General features: G+C 33.2%; 2 protein-coding genes across 3 annotated transcripts in view; both read right to left on the bottom strand.

Moving 5' to 3' along the window:
• Positions 1-3736, bottom strand: part of LOC104266838 (fibrillin-2-like) — an 8787-nt gene extending 5051 nt beyond the window's left edge. For both annotated transcript variants that reach the window (XM_018816254.2, XM_018816248.2), the window contains exons 1-12: positions 3566-3736; positions 3152-3485; positions 2890-2961; positions 2403-2531; positions 1953-2084; positions 1750-1884; positions 1528-1647; positions 1337-1459; positions 1085-1204; positions 908-1030; positions 722-844; positions 213-338 (exon numbers count right to left, since the gene is read on the bottom strand). In XM_018816254.2, the coding sequence (XP_018671799.2) occupies positions 213-338; positions 722-844; positions 908-1030; positions 1085-1204; positions 1337-1459; positions 1528-1647; positions 1750-1884; positions 1953-2084; positions 2403-2531; positions 2890-2961; positions 3152-3485; positions 3566-3721 (1693 nt within the window). In that variant the 5' untranslated portion in view covers positions 3722-3736. The remainder of the gene's footprint in view (positions 1-212; positions 339-721; positions 845-907; positions 1031-1084; positions 1205-1336; positions 1460-1527; positions 1648-1749; positions 1885-1952; positions 2085-2402; positions 2532-2889; positions 2962-3151; positions 3486-3565) is intronic.
• A 1364-nt stretch (positions 3737-5100) lies between these two features.
• On the bottom strand, positions 5101-15680 carry LOC100179751 (meckelin-like). The gene is made up of 28 exons (XM_009863916.3): positions 15400-15680; positions 14927-15018; positions 14753-14858; positions 14425-14515; positions 14038-14125; positions 13695-13745; positions 13000-13157; positions 12670-12784; positions 12138-12224; positions 11903-11968; positions 11675-11831; positions 11260-11371; positions 10910-11021; positions 10400-10465; positions 10171-10269; positions 9945-10043; positions 9503-9589; positions 9019-9165; positions 8279-8335; positions 8001-8153; positions 7760-7840; positions 7283-7399; positions 6579-6695; positions 6490-6514; positions 6176-6264; positions 5838-5940; positions 5598-5740; positions 5101-5251 (listed from the first exon to the last, which is right to left on the bottom strand). The coding sequence occupies exons 1-28, from the start codon at positions 15602-15604 to the stop codon at positions 5171-5173; spliced, it is 2904 nt and encodes a 967-aa protein (XP_009862218.1). The 5' UTR covers positions 15605-15680; the 3' UTR covers positions 5101-5170.
• Between the last annotated feature and the right edge of the window lie 1201 nt (positions 15681-16881).

Genomic DNA, 16881 nt, shown 5'->3' on the forward strand with positions numbered 1-16881 from the left:
AAAATGAAATAAATCCCCCAAAAAATAATTACCCACAAAGTAACATACATGGTAACTCGTAAGCTGGCACGAGGTGTTAAACCCATGTGATAACGACTGTCGTTTTCCGGCCACGCGAGGATAAAGTAAGTTACATTCATTCATTACATACTATATATGCCAAAATATTACAATACTGCATGAGCATCAACTGAGGTAACAACTTTACATACCATCACAGTGTCTGCCATCTCTACTTAGTTTCCAACCTGACCTACAACCGCATTCAATTTCTCCACCCTGGCGAATTGAACAAGTGTGTTCGCACCCTCCGTTCTTTATTGAGCATGATTTGATTTCTGCAACAAACATCTTCAATTTTTCACATTTGCAAATGCTTTACCAGAAGTATGTTGAAATCACACCCGTCCGCACAAATAATGTGGGGGGAGGAAGATGGGACACCTTTAACAAAGAATATCCAAACATCCTAATTGTGTTTTAAACAATTAACAATGGTCTATGGGAGTCGTGAGAATACGGTTTTATAATTCTTTAAATGTTTTTTGTTTACTACCAAATGGGACAAGAAAATATAATAAGTGTCCCGTCTTCCCCCACCCTACTATAATAACTTTATTTGCCTCTTCCATTACGGTAGCGAAGATTTAAAAATATTTAAACGAAAAGCAAGGATATAACGATAAAACAACAGTTGTTAAAACACGCTAATTTTATATACCTATACATGTAGTCAGATCACGATTGATGGTCATATTGCCTGGACATGTACATTCGTATCCTCCGGGATGGTTAACGCAGACATGAGAACATCCACCATTTCTCACCCGACATTCGTCAACGTCTGTTAAAGAATGTTGCAATTATTTTTCACCCGGACAATGTTCAATAACCGAAGTAAGTTTACCTAAACAGCTTCGGCCATCGACGTGAAGTAAAAACCCGTAGTCGCATGTACAAAAGTAGCTTCCTTCCAGATTGTTACAATACTGATCACAGCCGCCATTTTCGGTCTCACACTCGTCCGCATCTGATTAAAGCAAGGTTACGAATCTAAGGTATTGTTAGTTACACACTAACTCACCTCCACAGCTTCTTTCATCTTCCAGTAGTGTATAACCCTCAGCGCATAAACATGTGTAACTACCAAGGTTGTTTTCACATAAGTGCTCGCATACGTCCTCATTTACACATTCATCCAAATCTAACATTTAAAAAATAATCAATGATATATAATTGGTCCATTGTTGCAAAACTACCACGCGGGTACAACACACGCACTATAAAAAAAACTAACAAAGCTAAACATAATCCCGGTTTCATTGATAAAACTCACCCAAACATTCTCTGGTACTTCCAGTAAATCCTACTTTACATTTACACGTATAAGAACCTTCTGTATTCACACAAACCGAAGTGTCGAAGCAATCGTGTCTTTCTAGGAGACATTCATCTTCATCTGGCAACCGCATTAAAGGTTAGGTTACAATGCATTATCTGGTAATTACTTCTATATTACTGACTTACCTTCGCAGTCACTACCGACTTTTACATATCCTGTTGGACAGTCGCACGTATAATTGCCAACAGTGTTTATGCATATGCTTGGTGAGGGACATACAGCGTAACCGTTACATTCGTCTACATCTGAAAAGGCGAACAATGTTATACATACAAACATACATAAATAATAATAAATAAAATCAAACAGAGGTTTATGTACCGGCAGTTTAAAAGTAACGAACGTACCAAGGCAAGCGTCTCCTGATGCGGATCTAATGAAACCACGTGACCTGCACTCACAGGTGTAACTACCAAATGTGTTTAAACATCGGTTTCCATGGAGACGTTCACAACCATCTGAAAACTGACACTCGTCCACGTCTGCAAATGTGTTTTTTTCAAATCTCGGCTTCGGTAAAAAATAAAGGTGTGAAGGAAAATGTTGTTACCTTGGCAATGACCCCTGGACCAAACGTATCCCGTTTCACACGAACAACGAAACGATCCAGCTGTATTATAACATTCTGCCTCCCCTCGTCCTTTACAGGGAAGCAACTCCGGAAAGCTACATTCGTCAACATCTGAATATAAATGTTTAATAGTGCAGCGCTATCCCAAATTGGTTAGCGCGCCTGCCTCTAACCCAGAGGCATTTGGTTCAAGGCTTGTCGCTGCTACCATTAGCATATGTGTTCTTTGGGAAGACATTAACAGTAAATGCTCACTCACAAACTAACATACGTGGTATAACTATAGTAAGATGGCACGAGGTGTATAAAACATAACACCCGTGTTATAATGACTGTCGCTTTCCGACCACGCATAAATAAAGCAAGTTACATAAAGCAAGTTACATTCATAATATAAAAAAAGATCACTTTCCGAATAAATCGTATAACCTTCGCAAAGCCCGCTGTGTTGTGTGAGAATGTAACCGTTGTTACAAACGCACTCGAACGACCCTTCTCTGTTTAAACAGTCGCCTCCATCACCACAAATATCATCGTCCAATGAACACTCATCAAAATCTAGAGCATCGGAATAGATTAGTTCTAAGCCGAATACATAAAGAAACAGAACTCGCCATCTGGTACACTAACACACTAAAGCTAAAATTATAATATAGTAGGGGAAGGTATGGGACATCTATTCAATACATTTTTTTTTCGTCCCATTTAATAGTAAACAGAAATCATTCAACTATTTATAAAACCGTAATCTTACGAGTCTCATAGACCGTTGTTAATTGTTTAAAACACGAAATGAATATTTCAATATTATGTGCTAAAGGTGTCCCATCTCCCCCCACCCTACCATATGTAACAAACGAAAAGAAATTGACAGAGAACTACATATTTATCTTAGATTGCTGAGCGCATTTCTTACCGAGACAAGCATTTGCCGCTTCGCTCCATTCGTACCCGCTGAGGCATGTCAGTAAGTCAGGATAAGCGTAATCTGCAAAAAATTAACGTAAAAATGAAAATGATTTTTATTATTGATAAATTCGTGAATTTATAGTTACAGCTCAAAAATGTTTTTTTAAATTATTACCAGGTTTAAAATCACATTTTAAAAAACATTCCTGTGAAAAAAAACAAACATAAAATTACAAAATAGTGCCTTTGTAGTTGCTCGTTGTACTTACCGTTATCATTCGATATAGTAGGATAATTTGCTGCTTCTGTAGCTGCGGATGGTGAAACTGGAATCGTTGGTTGGGTGAACCTTGTGTAACTCGTATATGGTGTCGGTTTTGAAATGTTTGACGAAACGGATGATGATGGAAGCTCTTCGGGAGTTACCGAAGGCGGTGTTGTCCTCACTTGCGATCCGGGGTATTCGACTTCTATCGGATAGTTTTCATCTTCGATGGAATACTCCCCAATATCTGGATAATCTTCACTGTCATCATATTCGCCAGCATATTCGCTCGAGTAACTTTCATCATCGTAACCCACTATCTCATCCTGAACGGCTGGCTAAATATATAGGTATTGCTGCTTCACTTTAACGATTATTAAACAAAATATATTTTTTTTATCTGCCAAAGATCTCTTACCGTTGGTTGGTTGCTTCGCTGTTGGAGGAATTGAGTTGACGTCAACTTTGCATTTAAAACAAAGGTGAGTAGCAGGAACCTCACAGAACACATGGCGCTATCGAAGTAGAAGTGAACATACTTTGCAAGAGACACAGTATTGTGACGCGTGTTCATCAATGTGTGACTATGGACCAGACATCCGAAACCAGCCTTGGGTAATGGAGCATGACGGGTATTTTGGTCAGACAAAATCTGATTGCACCACGCAGTATCCTACATAAGAAGCCATACGTAAATGCAGACTACTCAATACTAATTATGTCTATGGCATTTACCGCGCCGTAGTACCCCATGTACTGATAATATAAGGATATATGCCACCCAATTTCTTGTATATAGTATGGTGGGGAAGATGGGACACCTTTTTACTTCATTTTTGTCTCATTCGGTATAAACTAAAAAAACTTAAAGAACTATAAAACTGTATCCTCACGACTTCCATAGACCACTGGTAAATGTTTAAAACATGATCAATAAATTTGGATAATATGTGCTAAAGTTGTCCCATCCTACCCCACTGTACTCTATATAGAAGCTTGGGGTCAACTGGGACACAGAGTAAAAAGGGAAACTTTTTTAACACTCCTTACGGGCCTTCATTTGGTGATAAACTAATATATATATATATATATATTATACAAAGATGTTCGACAGTTTTCTTACGACCATATACATGCGCGCGCCAACGCCGATTTCTGTTTGTTAACAAAAAATTATTTTTATTGTTAAAAATCGTGTTAATAAAAGCAGTATAGTATCGTTGACTATAAAAGCAAGGTGCTAATTTTTAATGCTTAATTGCAACATCATATTCGAAAATTGTAATTTGCTAGTTAACAAATAGACTGAACTATTCCTTACACTTTGATTCTGTCTGATAAAATTAGTTTTATGAGAAAAACTAAGATACGTACAGAAGAAAAATGGGCAGGGGTCAATATGGCTATGCTGGAAAAGCCCAACATTACCGTTTTATGTTATATATAAAGTTTACGGTGCAAAAAACAAACAGAACATGTTATTTGTCCCATCCTACTCTATTTTGTAGTTTCATTATTTTTAATTCGTCAATTTATACTACAGAAGATTTCAAATATATATTAATATTTTTTATAAAATATTTTTTTAACAAATAAACAAATGGAATCTGCGTAGTATAATTAGTATCAACTTCTTTCTTTCTTTATTGTTTATTTATTTAGACGAAAATTTTACTTTTTATTCGCTCGTAGTTTTAATATTGGATGGCACCACAACCCAAACTTGCATGTGAAGAAAAATAATAGTACAATTTTTTAGAAATATAAAACTATTTTTTTTCTTCATACTATGCTAGTAATACTCAGATCACAAATAAAATATTCTACATATTAAATTTATTTTGCAAAATATAAAACATCTATATGAAAACGTAGAAAGAATAAAACAGAAAATGATCCATATAAAAATACTCTACACGGTAAGACAATCTATTTATGTTTTATTTTTTTTTATTTTACTCTGAGAACCTTAAATGCTACAACTAGAAATAAACCAATGTAATGGTTCGTTCTTCCTGAAACCTCACACCAAGAATCGTTTGTCAACAAGTGTTTTGGTAGCGAGGTTTTGTTGACCTAGAAACTCACGAATAAAAACCAAAACCTAAAAAAAGTATTTAAATAATTCATTAAAGTCTATAAAAATATATATATATTGTAGAGTACCACACTAAACAAGCACATTCCTATTTAATTTTATGAATGAAGTCGTACAGAACTATACTAAATTAATTAAATAACTATATAACAATTATTGGGTGGATGTATTTAAAAATCACACTACACAAATCAATATGTCTACAATTGAATGCAGACAAAATATTGTAGTTGACAAAAGATCTAGTTACACACTAGTTTTTATCAGTTAAAACTTCAACGTAAAAATTAAGCAAAATTTAACTTTAAACTGTTAGCTTTAAATGGTGGTTTAAAATTAAAACCATACGGACCTGTCCACATATATATGTGAGGATAGCAGCAAGAGGAAAGTTTTGTTGCGAGTAATCGATAATGTTGAACAGAAGAACTTCAAAGAGAAGCAACGCGAATTCATTCCCATAGAACAAGACATTGGTGAACGAATTGCCGGGGTCTGGAGTCAACATATCATGCATGGAGATAATGCAACGGAATTAGTATTATGAAACGGGAATTTTAAGCAATAACCAGTCCTCACATTTATTACATACCATTATAAAAGTAAGCTGCTTCTATTGGTTCACGAAACTCGGTATCCATTAAATTTTCAAGGAACATTTTGTCTTTGATAAAGTAATCCAAATCCCTCAAGGACTGTAACAAAATAAGTAATTATGTTGTATCAATTTAAACTACAAAAATTATTACGCAAGTAAAAACCCAATACCAGCTTATCACAAGCATTCTACTTTAAATCCTTAATATGTGTGTGGCTGATAATTTGGACAACCCATTGGTGACCACTGGGTTAGAGCAATTGCAGTTAAGTGTCTTGCCCAAGGACACATACGCTCACCACGATTCTAATTAAATGAAAGCAGATAATTACGTGGTCCAGAAAGGCAGTTAGGAAGTTCCTCATGGTGGAATAAGCACGAACATTTTCTGAACTTTTAGAATCCATGGGGGAACTCCCACCTACATAAATATAAGATTCGATCATCATTTACTGTTGGGTGATTCACAAAACTTTGAGCTGTGTACATTGATTAACAAAAAGTGTGTCTAATTTATAAATTGATAAACGAAATCATTGTCTAATAAAATCTGTGTCTAATAAAATCTGTGTCTAATACAGTGAATATAAAAGATAAAATCAAGAGTTTCAGTCACTGTTTTGATGAGAGAAAAAATGATGTTTACCTCGAGCAGCTGGTTGGTTTCTCATCTGAAACATCAAACAACCATATTAGTTAAACAAAACGTGTTAAACAACATATTAAAAAACATACCAGTTCAAGTGGTTGATAAATTTTGTCAAACTGGTTTCGAAACTTGACTGGAATTGCAATTTCATAAGTTTGTTGTTCAGTTCCAGGATCCAACCCACGAGAACTTGTCAAGTTTTCCTATTACGTCAATGTTTTAAAATAAGAAGTCATTGAATTATCCACGTGCTTACATTTTATATATGCTGATTTATATATAAAAAATCTAGTTTTAAGCTTGTTTTTGTTATTTAGTTAAATGTTTTTTTTTCAACTTTTTATTTTAGTGCAAATACACGGCTTAATTTGAATCCTTACAATCATCCAGGCTTTAAATAGAAGTAAACTCTTTTAGTAAAATCGCTTTTAACTCATTCTTTATACATCATGTGGTTCTGGATTGTTGACATGGTAATACATTTAAACTACTAATCAATTGCACAACAGTTTGTACATGGTGCTTCACCCACAAGTAATCCCCAAACTAAAACCCCAAATTTAAACTACTAATCAATTGCACAACAGTTTGTACATGGTGCTTCACCCACAAGTAATCCCCAAACTAGTGGGTAATTTGCTACCAAAACAACCAATTTAAAATTAACTGAATAATGGATAAATTAAGTCATATGAAAAACGAGTTTGCTAAAATAAAAATATGTATAAACAAACAATCATATACAAAGATATATTTATAAATTGGAGTGGTTGTTGAAATAGATTCTCACCTCTTCTTTTTTAAGCATTGCATTCATCTGCATCATATCAGTATCTGCTCTGCCATGAACTGATCTACCATGGATGTAATAACCATAGTGATTGTGAGCTAAGATGAAAACACTCACCTGCCAAACAATATCAATTTATTACATAATAATTACAATGTACCAACAAAAATATTTTTAACAAGATGTCAAATTTAAAAAAAAAAGTTTTATAGTAGGGTGGGGTAAGATGGGACACCTTTTCATTCGATTTTCAGAAATATGAAAATGTATTATTACACATTCCGTAGACTGTTTTTATTTGTTTAAAATGCGATCAGGATATTTAGATATTATGCGCTAAGGTGGCCCATCTTCCCCCACCCTACTATATTATCTAATAAATACAAAAGGTAATAGTATTTACAAAAATTGAAATATTATGAAACTTTATAAGTGAAATGATTTATTTTAAATACACGCACAATAGAAGACTCTTACATTCGATACTGAACACAAATCAATAAATTCTCGAATCTGATCGTGAATGAATCTCTCATGGATTGCAATGTTGTATAGAACCTGTTTGGTGAAAGAAGATTATTTAAAGTAACAATTATGTTGTTAAACAGATTCAGTATTTATGTGCTTTCTATATTTTCTACTACTTTATGCTTTTTAAACAAAGCGTTAAAAAATACATTCACACTCACACATGCATTCAAAAAGTTATGGAACTCACTTGTATAAATGCAATGACGAGATAGACAAGCGAAGCAACAGCAAAGCGTAGAATACTGTTGTAAGGTGGAATGTAAAGGTCGCTTGATGATGTCACCACTGTATTGATTGCTGTTGTGGGATTTTCAAGCGCAAGACTTTTAAATCCAATCACCTGATTGCACGACAAATATTTACAAACAAAGCCTTAATTTAAAAAAAAAATACAACTACACAAAAAAACATTGCATAAGTAATAAACTAAGAGAATTTCATATTTAAATAAGTTACAAGGTTTACCTCAAGAAACAAAACAACAAGAAACAACTGCAGCGGAACACTCAACTTTCGACAAGTCTGTAATTACATAAAACAACACGATCATTTAGCAGAATATGCCATGTTAACCAACTTTCAACATAAATATATATAGATATTCCCTACAAAAGTTTTACAAAATAACATTTTTTTTGCTAATTTTTTTTTTTAAACTAAAAAATATAAACCATGTCAGGAAACTAACTAAACTAAAAAATTCTGTACACAAACAAAATATACTTAGTTTATTTACATTATTTTTATGAATGAACAAGAGCCCATAATAAAATTACTACGACACACAACAATGTAAACTTAAGGCAGTCTATCAGTAGAGTTAGGAGACAGAAAAATTTACATATCAGCGCCGTGGCAAAGTTGTTACCACGACACCTCCAACCCATAGGTAATGGGTTCACGGCTTGTCACTACTACCATTGTGGGTAAATGTTCCCGTAGGTAAGACACTTAACTGCAATTGATCCAACCCAGTGGTCACTAATGGGTTGTTCAAATTATCAGCCATACATAAAAAAATATCTAATCAAAAAAAATAATCCCCCACAAAGTAACATACTTGGTAACTAGGGATGATACAAGGTGTATGAAACAGAACACCTGTATTTATTATGAATGTCGTTTTCCAAAGCGGATAAAGCATGTTGCGTTCATACATTTATAAGTAAGAAAGTGTCCACACCCCTACACCCCCCTAAACATACCTGTATCTCATTCCATTCATTTGCGATGAAGAAAGTTCTCCAGATGCTAACCTTCCCTTCTGCATCATTCACACGAGGGCGCTCCCAATCCACGAGGAAGATATCCATCGATGATTGCATGAAGATCATCACCAGGATTTGAACCGTCTAATGTACACACATGACATATTACACATTGTATATTTATAAATTGTTGCTATCATGTATATTATAAATTCTAAAACAAGTATACCAATGTAAATTGAACAAAAAATAGAAAAAACCTTTGGGTCTGAAAAATTGATTTGACGGTAGAGGTTTTCAGATATTTTAAAACATCTACATACTAACATACAATAACATGTAACTAACTAAGTATAATAAACATATTTGAAAATCCAGATATTAAACCATACACATTGGATTTCACATTTAATTTAAATATTCTATATGTACGAAGCCAGCTGTTTAATAAACATAAATATATTTGAAGCTAACTTCCAACCTTGAATGCGAACGCCATCGCAAAGAACAAAAGAAAAAGGTAGTTGATAAATGGATCCGGTAGCAAGTGAGTGACTGTGGTTTGACCCTAAAACATAATTTATTCAGCAGGTATGCTTATCAATTTATAACAAACTTCATAATCAATAAGTCATGACTTATTTGGTTTGGTTGTAAACTATACTGTTAAATGTTTAAGCTTAAAAAAGTTAAACTGTCTATACATCTTAAAAGTTAAACTATCATTTTTGACCAGATCAAAAAAGGGTATTAATTCATGCCTAACATTTGGGTGACCACCCTCCTTTAATGTAAGTTGGAAAACATTGTTTTATAAACATATACTGTAAACAAATACTCATAGAGAGTTTCAACTTTATATACTTTCGACTTATTCCATTCAAACTGATATTATTTAATTAAAGATAGTATGAATGTATTACCTTGTAGAATATCAATGTCACTGCAGAGAAACCGAACATGACAATGAAGAAAACGTTTGCAAGGTTGCTCAATGTGTAGAATATAAACATGAATAAACTCTGTAGAAAAAATACAAGTAAAAAATCTTTCGTTTTAAAAAAGGCTTTTTCAGATTGTTTTTTTTTCACAAAGTACGTTCAACAAGAATTTGTTAAATAATTTAAAATAACAAAGATGGCTACTAACGGTTCCATCAATAACTTGCAGTCCCTGCCTTCTTCTCCAACTGCCAGTTTCAAAGAATGAATAAAGAACAGACAACGAGCCCAACACGGCAAGTGAGATCTGTGATGTAAAATTAACAACAAATCCATAACAATACAACATCATTAGATGTTAAGCTTTTATGTAACGAATAAATCAATTATATAAATCATACAAGTATACAATACATTAATAGAAATGTAAATTTTACCTGAAAAGCTTCGATCTGGGAAGTGGTTGTGACAACGTTTACCAAATAGTTGACGGAAAATCTTGTCTAAAAATTGACATGTAAACGTTACTGCTTAATGGTGACATTATATCAAATAACCGTCTTTATGCAGATATTTTGGTAAACTCAAAAGTGGTATAGCAAGTTTAACAACCAACAAAAACACGTTAACAAAATACTTGTAATAAATCAGTACGTGGTTATAGTGACTGTTAGTCAATGAAATTCATCACGACATGAAGCAGTCGCCGCTGTGGTATTCGAAACTGCAGCAAAAAAATTGTTGTAGTACTCGCTTTAGGGGTATTCTTATTTTAGACTAGAAAAAATAGAGTTATTTAAAAATGTATATTTAATACACTTTTGCATGCTGTATTATAAAAACAGACGTGCGGCAAATTGCTGCGTCTGTTTCAGCTCCCATAGAAAATATGTTGTTGCAAGGTGTTATGAACTGACAGTTATGAAATATTATTTTTTTGTACTCACAGGTGCTGTAGTTGCAACAGGAACTCCATTGTCACCGATATTTAAATCACTATAAGTGATAGTTAGATGTGGTGGGTGAATCAAACCGTTTCCGACAGGTTGAAGAGTGACACTGGAGAAAACGATTATCAGCATTACTTTTTTGCTGTTGTGGTGGATGAAAATGACATGACAATGCCATCGGTTAGGCACCAGCACCATATACACACTATTTATGCCTAGTGTTTTTTACAAGCAATAGTAAAGCCTCTTTTTAAGTGTACTTCCCAAAAAAAAGATTAATAAGCATTTCAGTGATATTTATGATTTTAAATTTTTAATGTGTATTGATGAATTACAAGCATATAAACCTGATTGAAACAGATGATGCGTATCGAATAGCAGGGGTAGATTGTGTGGAAGTTGTTGTGGTCAACGTACTTCTGGATAAATTATCAACAAGGAAGAATCTTCGAACGAGAACTGATCATACAGATGAAATGGGTTAACTTTAATCAACAGAAATATCATTAAAACATGGTTGGGTTTTAATACAAAAGAAATTCTGCATCAGATATTCAAAATGAGCTGTGAAACAAGATCTGATTTGCTTCAAACCTTTATTAATCAACGATAGTTTATGAAAAAGTTTCAGCAAAGTGATTTGTATCCAGTTTTAAGCGCAGGATTTAAATTGTGCAGCAAATAGACAGAGGAACTGAGTTTGCTGTGAGAGTAAATGAGAATTATTCCACCAGTCCAAACTAAGATAGATTTAAAAAACACCTTCAGCAGATTGGCCATCAGCATCACGAAAGTTGGTAACTGTTACTGGAACTGGAAAAAGTCGAACTTCATTATTGATGGTGTATCGCAAATTCAATTCGTAAAACATGACGGGGTAATTTGAGACACTTTGGAGGCTTGTGGGTGTGAGAGTGCACTAAACAATACAAAAAACTTGAGTAAATATAATCTATAACTAAGAAAAATTGGCATCATGCATGTACTTACACTTGATGCATAGGAAGTGCCAAAAACAAAAGCAGCCGATTTTCGAGAAACTTGATCTGGACAAAGCTGAAAAAAAAGGTGAAACATAAAATAATGAAATTGAAAACACAGATACTTTTTTTTTCATAAGTTATTCTTCATAAAATTTAGGTTTAAAAAGTAATGTCATCTCTGTCTACTCAATCATGAAATAAATCCTAAAAGGAAATAAATAAATTCTATTACAATAAAATACCTGTAGAATTCCTGTATTGGCATTTTCCTCTCCAAGAAATGTTCCATTGACATCATATTTAAAAACAACAAGATCCAGAACTGTATTCTAAGAACAAGCAAATGTGACATAACTACACAATCTACACATAATACCTTTAACAAATAACAACCCAAAAAGGTTCATGAACCATATGTAAGAAATCTAACATTTATCAAATGAAGACCCACTTTAATTTTAAAGGTGGGAAATTTAAGAATGATAAGTATTCTTCTTAACTTTCTTGCTTGTCTACTTTAGTAAATATCTATGGGCACAATTTTGTTTATATTAGAAGTTTAATTTAATAATAATTTAACATTCATGGCTCGTTTGTCTGTTAGGCGTAGCGACCACGCTTACTTCTTTCAATTAAATGTTAATATATTTTTAACTTTGAGCGTGTTTTAACAACTGTTGTTTTGTCGCTATATCCTGTCTTTTCGTTTAAAATATTTTTAAATCTTTGCTACCGTAAACGAAGAGACAAATAAAGTTGTTATTATAAACTTACAGCTCCTTTAAAACCAAATGCTGTAGGAATTTCTGTGCTTGTCAAAATTTCAACATCCGCAAGATTATTGACATCTCCCAACGAGTTTATATAAATCCAGGGCAGGTTTTGCAGCCTTGTAAATAAAAAGAAACAGGTAAATAATTTAATGTATGAAAATCCTGAATAAAACTCTCGAATCAGTTACTATACAAACTGTCCTACAACACGTTTTATGTTTAAATATTTCGTATTATTTTTTGTTTAAATTTAATATTTTTCACAATATTTCACCAATATAATTGTTAACACATAAGGATTGAATGCAGTATTATAGAAACATATGATTACCATGCACTGTTTAAAGTTGATATTGGGGTGTAAGTTGTTGATAATGGTTGATTGTAAAACAGGGAATAGAGACGACACGCTGAATTACTTGTATAATATGCATAAGTTTCCATGACACACATGTTGGCCAACGCTTGACATGCAGTGATGTTCTTTGCCTAAAATATCAACAATGTCACATTTAAAAACTTAATGAGATTGTATGTCTTTCTGATACTGGCTGTTTATTTCTGATAAAAATATTAGGCATTCATGTTGAAAATGGGCAAAAAAGTATTGTGAATAAATGAATGAATGTAACTTACTTTATCCTCGCTAGCCTGAAAACGACAGTCGTTATCACACGGGTTTAACACCTCGTGCCAGCTTACGAGTTACCATGTATGTTACATTGTAGGTAATTATTTGGGGGGGGGGATTTTTTTTTTATGTATGGCTGATAATTTTGACAACCCATTAGTGACCACTGGGTTGGAGCAATTGCTGTTAAGTGTCTTGCCCAAGGACACATACGCCCACGATGGTAGCAGCAACGAGCCTTGAACCCATTGTGAGTCAGTTTTATTTTATTGAAACCTTTATAGGTTACATTTTAGCTATAGGAAATGATTTTTGTTGGTATCTTGTGAAATAAATTAAGTTTAAATCAAACATTTACTTTGATATATACAAAGTAATATTAATATTTAAAGTACCTGGCAGCCCAAAAATGCAGCTTGTGCTTTTTGTTGAATGTACGCTGAATCCTGAATAAAAAACATAAATCAGTTACGTTTAAATATTTGTAGAATTATATTTTGTTTAAATTTGTATTTTTATCACAATATCTCCACAACCCTAGCAATCTAATTGTTACACAAACCTTATGTGTAATGAAACAAAATCTTTAAAATAGATTAATTTTTAAAAAATTCGGAAATTTGTACCAGACTAATTTTACTAATAAACATTTTCTAGCTGTATATATATAACATAGACACATAGTATTAGCAAACTTTATGGAAAACACTTAAAACAGTTTAATTGTTAAATTCTTACACTGTTAACATTTTCAGTTACGGTCAGATTCACACAAACGCCATCGCCAACAAAAGTACATTGGCCACATCCAACACATGCAGAACACCTAGTAAAAAAATAAAAAATATTTAGTATTATTAGCAATAAATGGAAGTACATTCAAAAATACATTTTTTAATAACAGAAACTATGGAACTAGTTAATTTATATATTTATATATTATTATATTAAAGCATTTGTATTAATTATTCAATGCAATCTGGTTTTCAAGTGTTTCACAACCACAGGAACAGCTGTTCAAATAAACTTAATATATATTCGAGCGTTGGTAACAACGTTGTGGTGAGTTCCAGCTGAAATCCAGTGCTGGGTATATACAAGATCTATTAATACATAGTTACATACACATTGTTGTCTGCACTTGGTCCTGTGAAGCTCTGAGTACATTCAATGCATTCAGCGTTTGGCATTACAGTTCCATTGCTGAAGCGTTCCACTGAAAAGTAACATTTACATTTTATCACAGATGGCACAGACGCACAGTTAACATCAAAATTTATTGTTTTACCAACACAGGCTGAACAGCTTTTTAGTATATACCTATAATTTATGCTATACCCGCAACAACAGCACAATTTTTTCAGCACAATTAACAACAATTTTTACAGCAGAATTAGCAACGATAGCAACAACAGCACAATTTTTTCAGAATATTATAAAGGCAATAACTTACCCAACGATGCAGTGCTGTTGGTACAAGTACACCTCTGAGTTAAGACATTAACTTCCACACCAGTACCAGAGCAACTGATGCAGTCTCGACCATCATTTGTCGGTAACTGTAACGAGTTGATATATAATATTATATACTGAATTACTATTATTACATAAGTCACAATATGTTTACAGTGTTAGTTGGACAGGATGTGCAAACAAATGGAGAGCTTCCATCTGAAGATACTTCTGTCTTCGATTGAAGTGGGCATGAACATGAGAGAACTGTGAAAAAAACATAAAACTTTGTTTTATTCGCAAACTTATATTTTGAAATAAGTGTTTTTAAACCTAGGGTCTAAATGCAAACATTTGGTTACACAACAGATTAAACAGTTCTACTTCCAAGAAATAGTTTTGTATCAATTTTTCGTCAAAGATTTTCACCTGAAGAAGGTTTTTATCGCACAGTTTTGTGCTGGTTTTATATGACAGTACTAGTAATTGTCTTAAAAATGACTAATAGGTCGGACTTGTGGATAAATCCGAAATTTAGAAAAGAAAATAACATTTTAACCTAAACATATTTTGTTCTTCACAATAAGTTATAAATTAAAACTAGTAACCTTGATATAAAAACATATTCAATTGAAAGTTAAATCTTACAATCTGCATCAGGTATGCCTGTAGAAGGAAAACAAGATCCACATCTGAGGTCGGCAGAATTAAAGAACTGGTTGTCCACTGCACCACATGTTGTTGGCGACACTTGAAGATAAGACAACTGGCCACGTACAGTAAAAAACAAACTACAATGAACAATTAAAAATCCAAGAGTTGGTATTTTCCTTTGTTGTAGCATGCTTAACATGACCGAGTCTGTGTTTTAAAACAACACAAAGCAATAATATTTTCCAATAAAATTTGTAACCAACGCTAATTTGCTAGCCACCTCAAGTGGCCAAGAAATCATTCATAGAAATAGTCTATATTCAAATTACAAATAAATAAACAAGAAAGTTGAGCTTGAATGTATGAGCACGTATTATAATTAATATAAATTTAATTAAAGGAGGGTTCGCACTACAGGCGGTAACAGCGCTGGTGCTGGGAGAGACCGATGTTTCTGCCGACAAAGGATTTACCCACGAATGTAAAATCGCCTGGTATTCTATTCTATTTGGCGAAAAGTTGGAAATTACATTTACTCGTTTTAACCAGAGTCCTGGTTTTAACGTAAATATGCGATGGAAATATAAGGAATATAATCAGGAAAGGATATAATTTCGTTTAAAAGGCTTTGACTTTTAAAAGTATGAGCACAGATGTCGAATTCGTCAAGAAATTGGGTATTGTTATATCTGCCCTTACATTCAACATAGTTTGGTTTTATTTTATCATTTTTCTACTATGTAATTGTGTATCAAACATGCCTGTGTAATATTAAACTGTTATAATCATTTTTAAGTTGAACAATAGTTGCAAACTATCTTAACAAACGCTATTTTCAATAATTTTACGCTAAATTTACAATATAGTTTTCCCCAAAGAGATTAAAACCAAATTTGAATATCTTTGGTTTCCCTGCAACAAAATATTTATTTTTACACTCAGGTTTACTCGAAAATTATTTCTATATGGTTTAATTTACAGCGAAACAGTTCGTGAAAATTGTTACTTTTCGCGCCAAAGCGGTTCATCGTTAAAGCGATGATAGGCAGAGTAGACGCTATTTCTAATCGAAAATTTCGCTCGCATTGCTGGCGATAAAGGAAGTGACGTCAGAAAATCGGCGCTGGTGTGAACCCGCCTTAAGCATATTTACGGCGATTGACGAAGCTCAACATTTGTGTATGAGGTAAATGCTTTCATAAAAGTTTGATAACCAACTAGATATGTCAAATTTTGGGAGCAACTATATTCATTTAATTCTTAATAAGTTAATATAGACTCCAAACTAAACCAGTGCATATATTGCTTTTGTGTTGTTTATTGTGGTAAAACAAGCGCTGGGAAAACCATAATAGATCAATATTAGACAAAACCTTTTTCTACAACAAAACGTTGAACTTTTGTGCAACTCCGGTGTCGCATAAATCTGGTTCTCTTTCTTTATCAGAAATCTATAAATCTGATTGCAAACGAAGA

Source organism: Ciona intestinalis, chromosome 1 (assembly GCF_000224145.3).
Source record: "Ciona intestinalis chromosome 1, KH, whole genome shotgun sequence".
Lineage (NCBI taxonomy): Eukaryota > Metazoa > Chordata > Ascidiacea > Phlebobranchia > Cionidae > Ciona > Ciona intestinalis.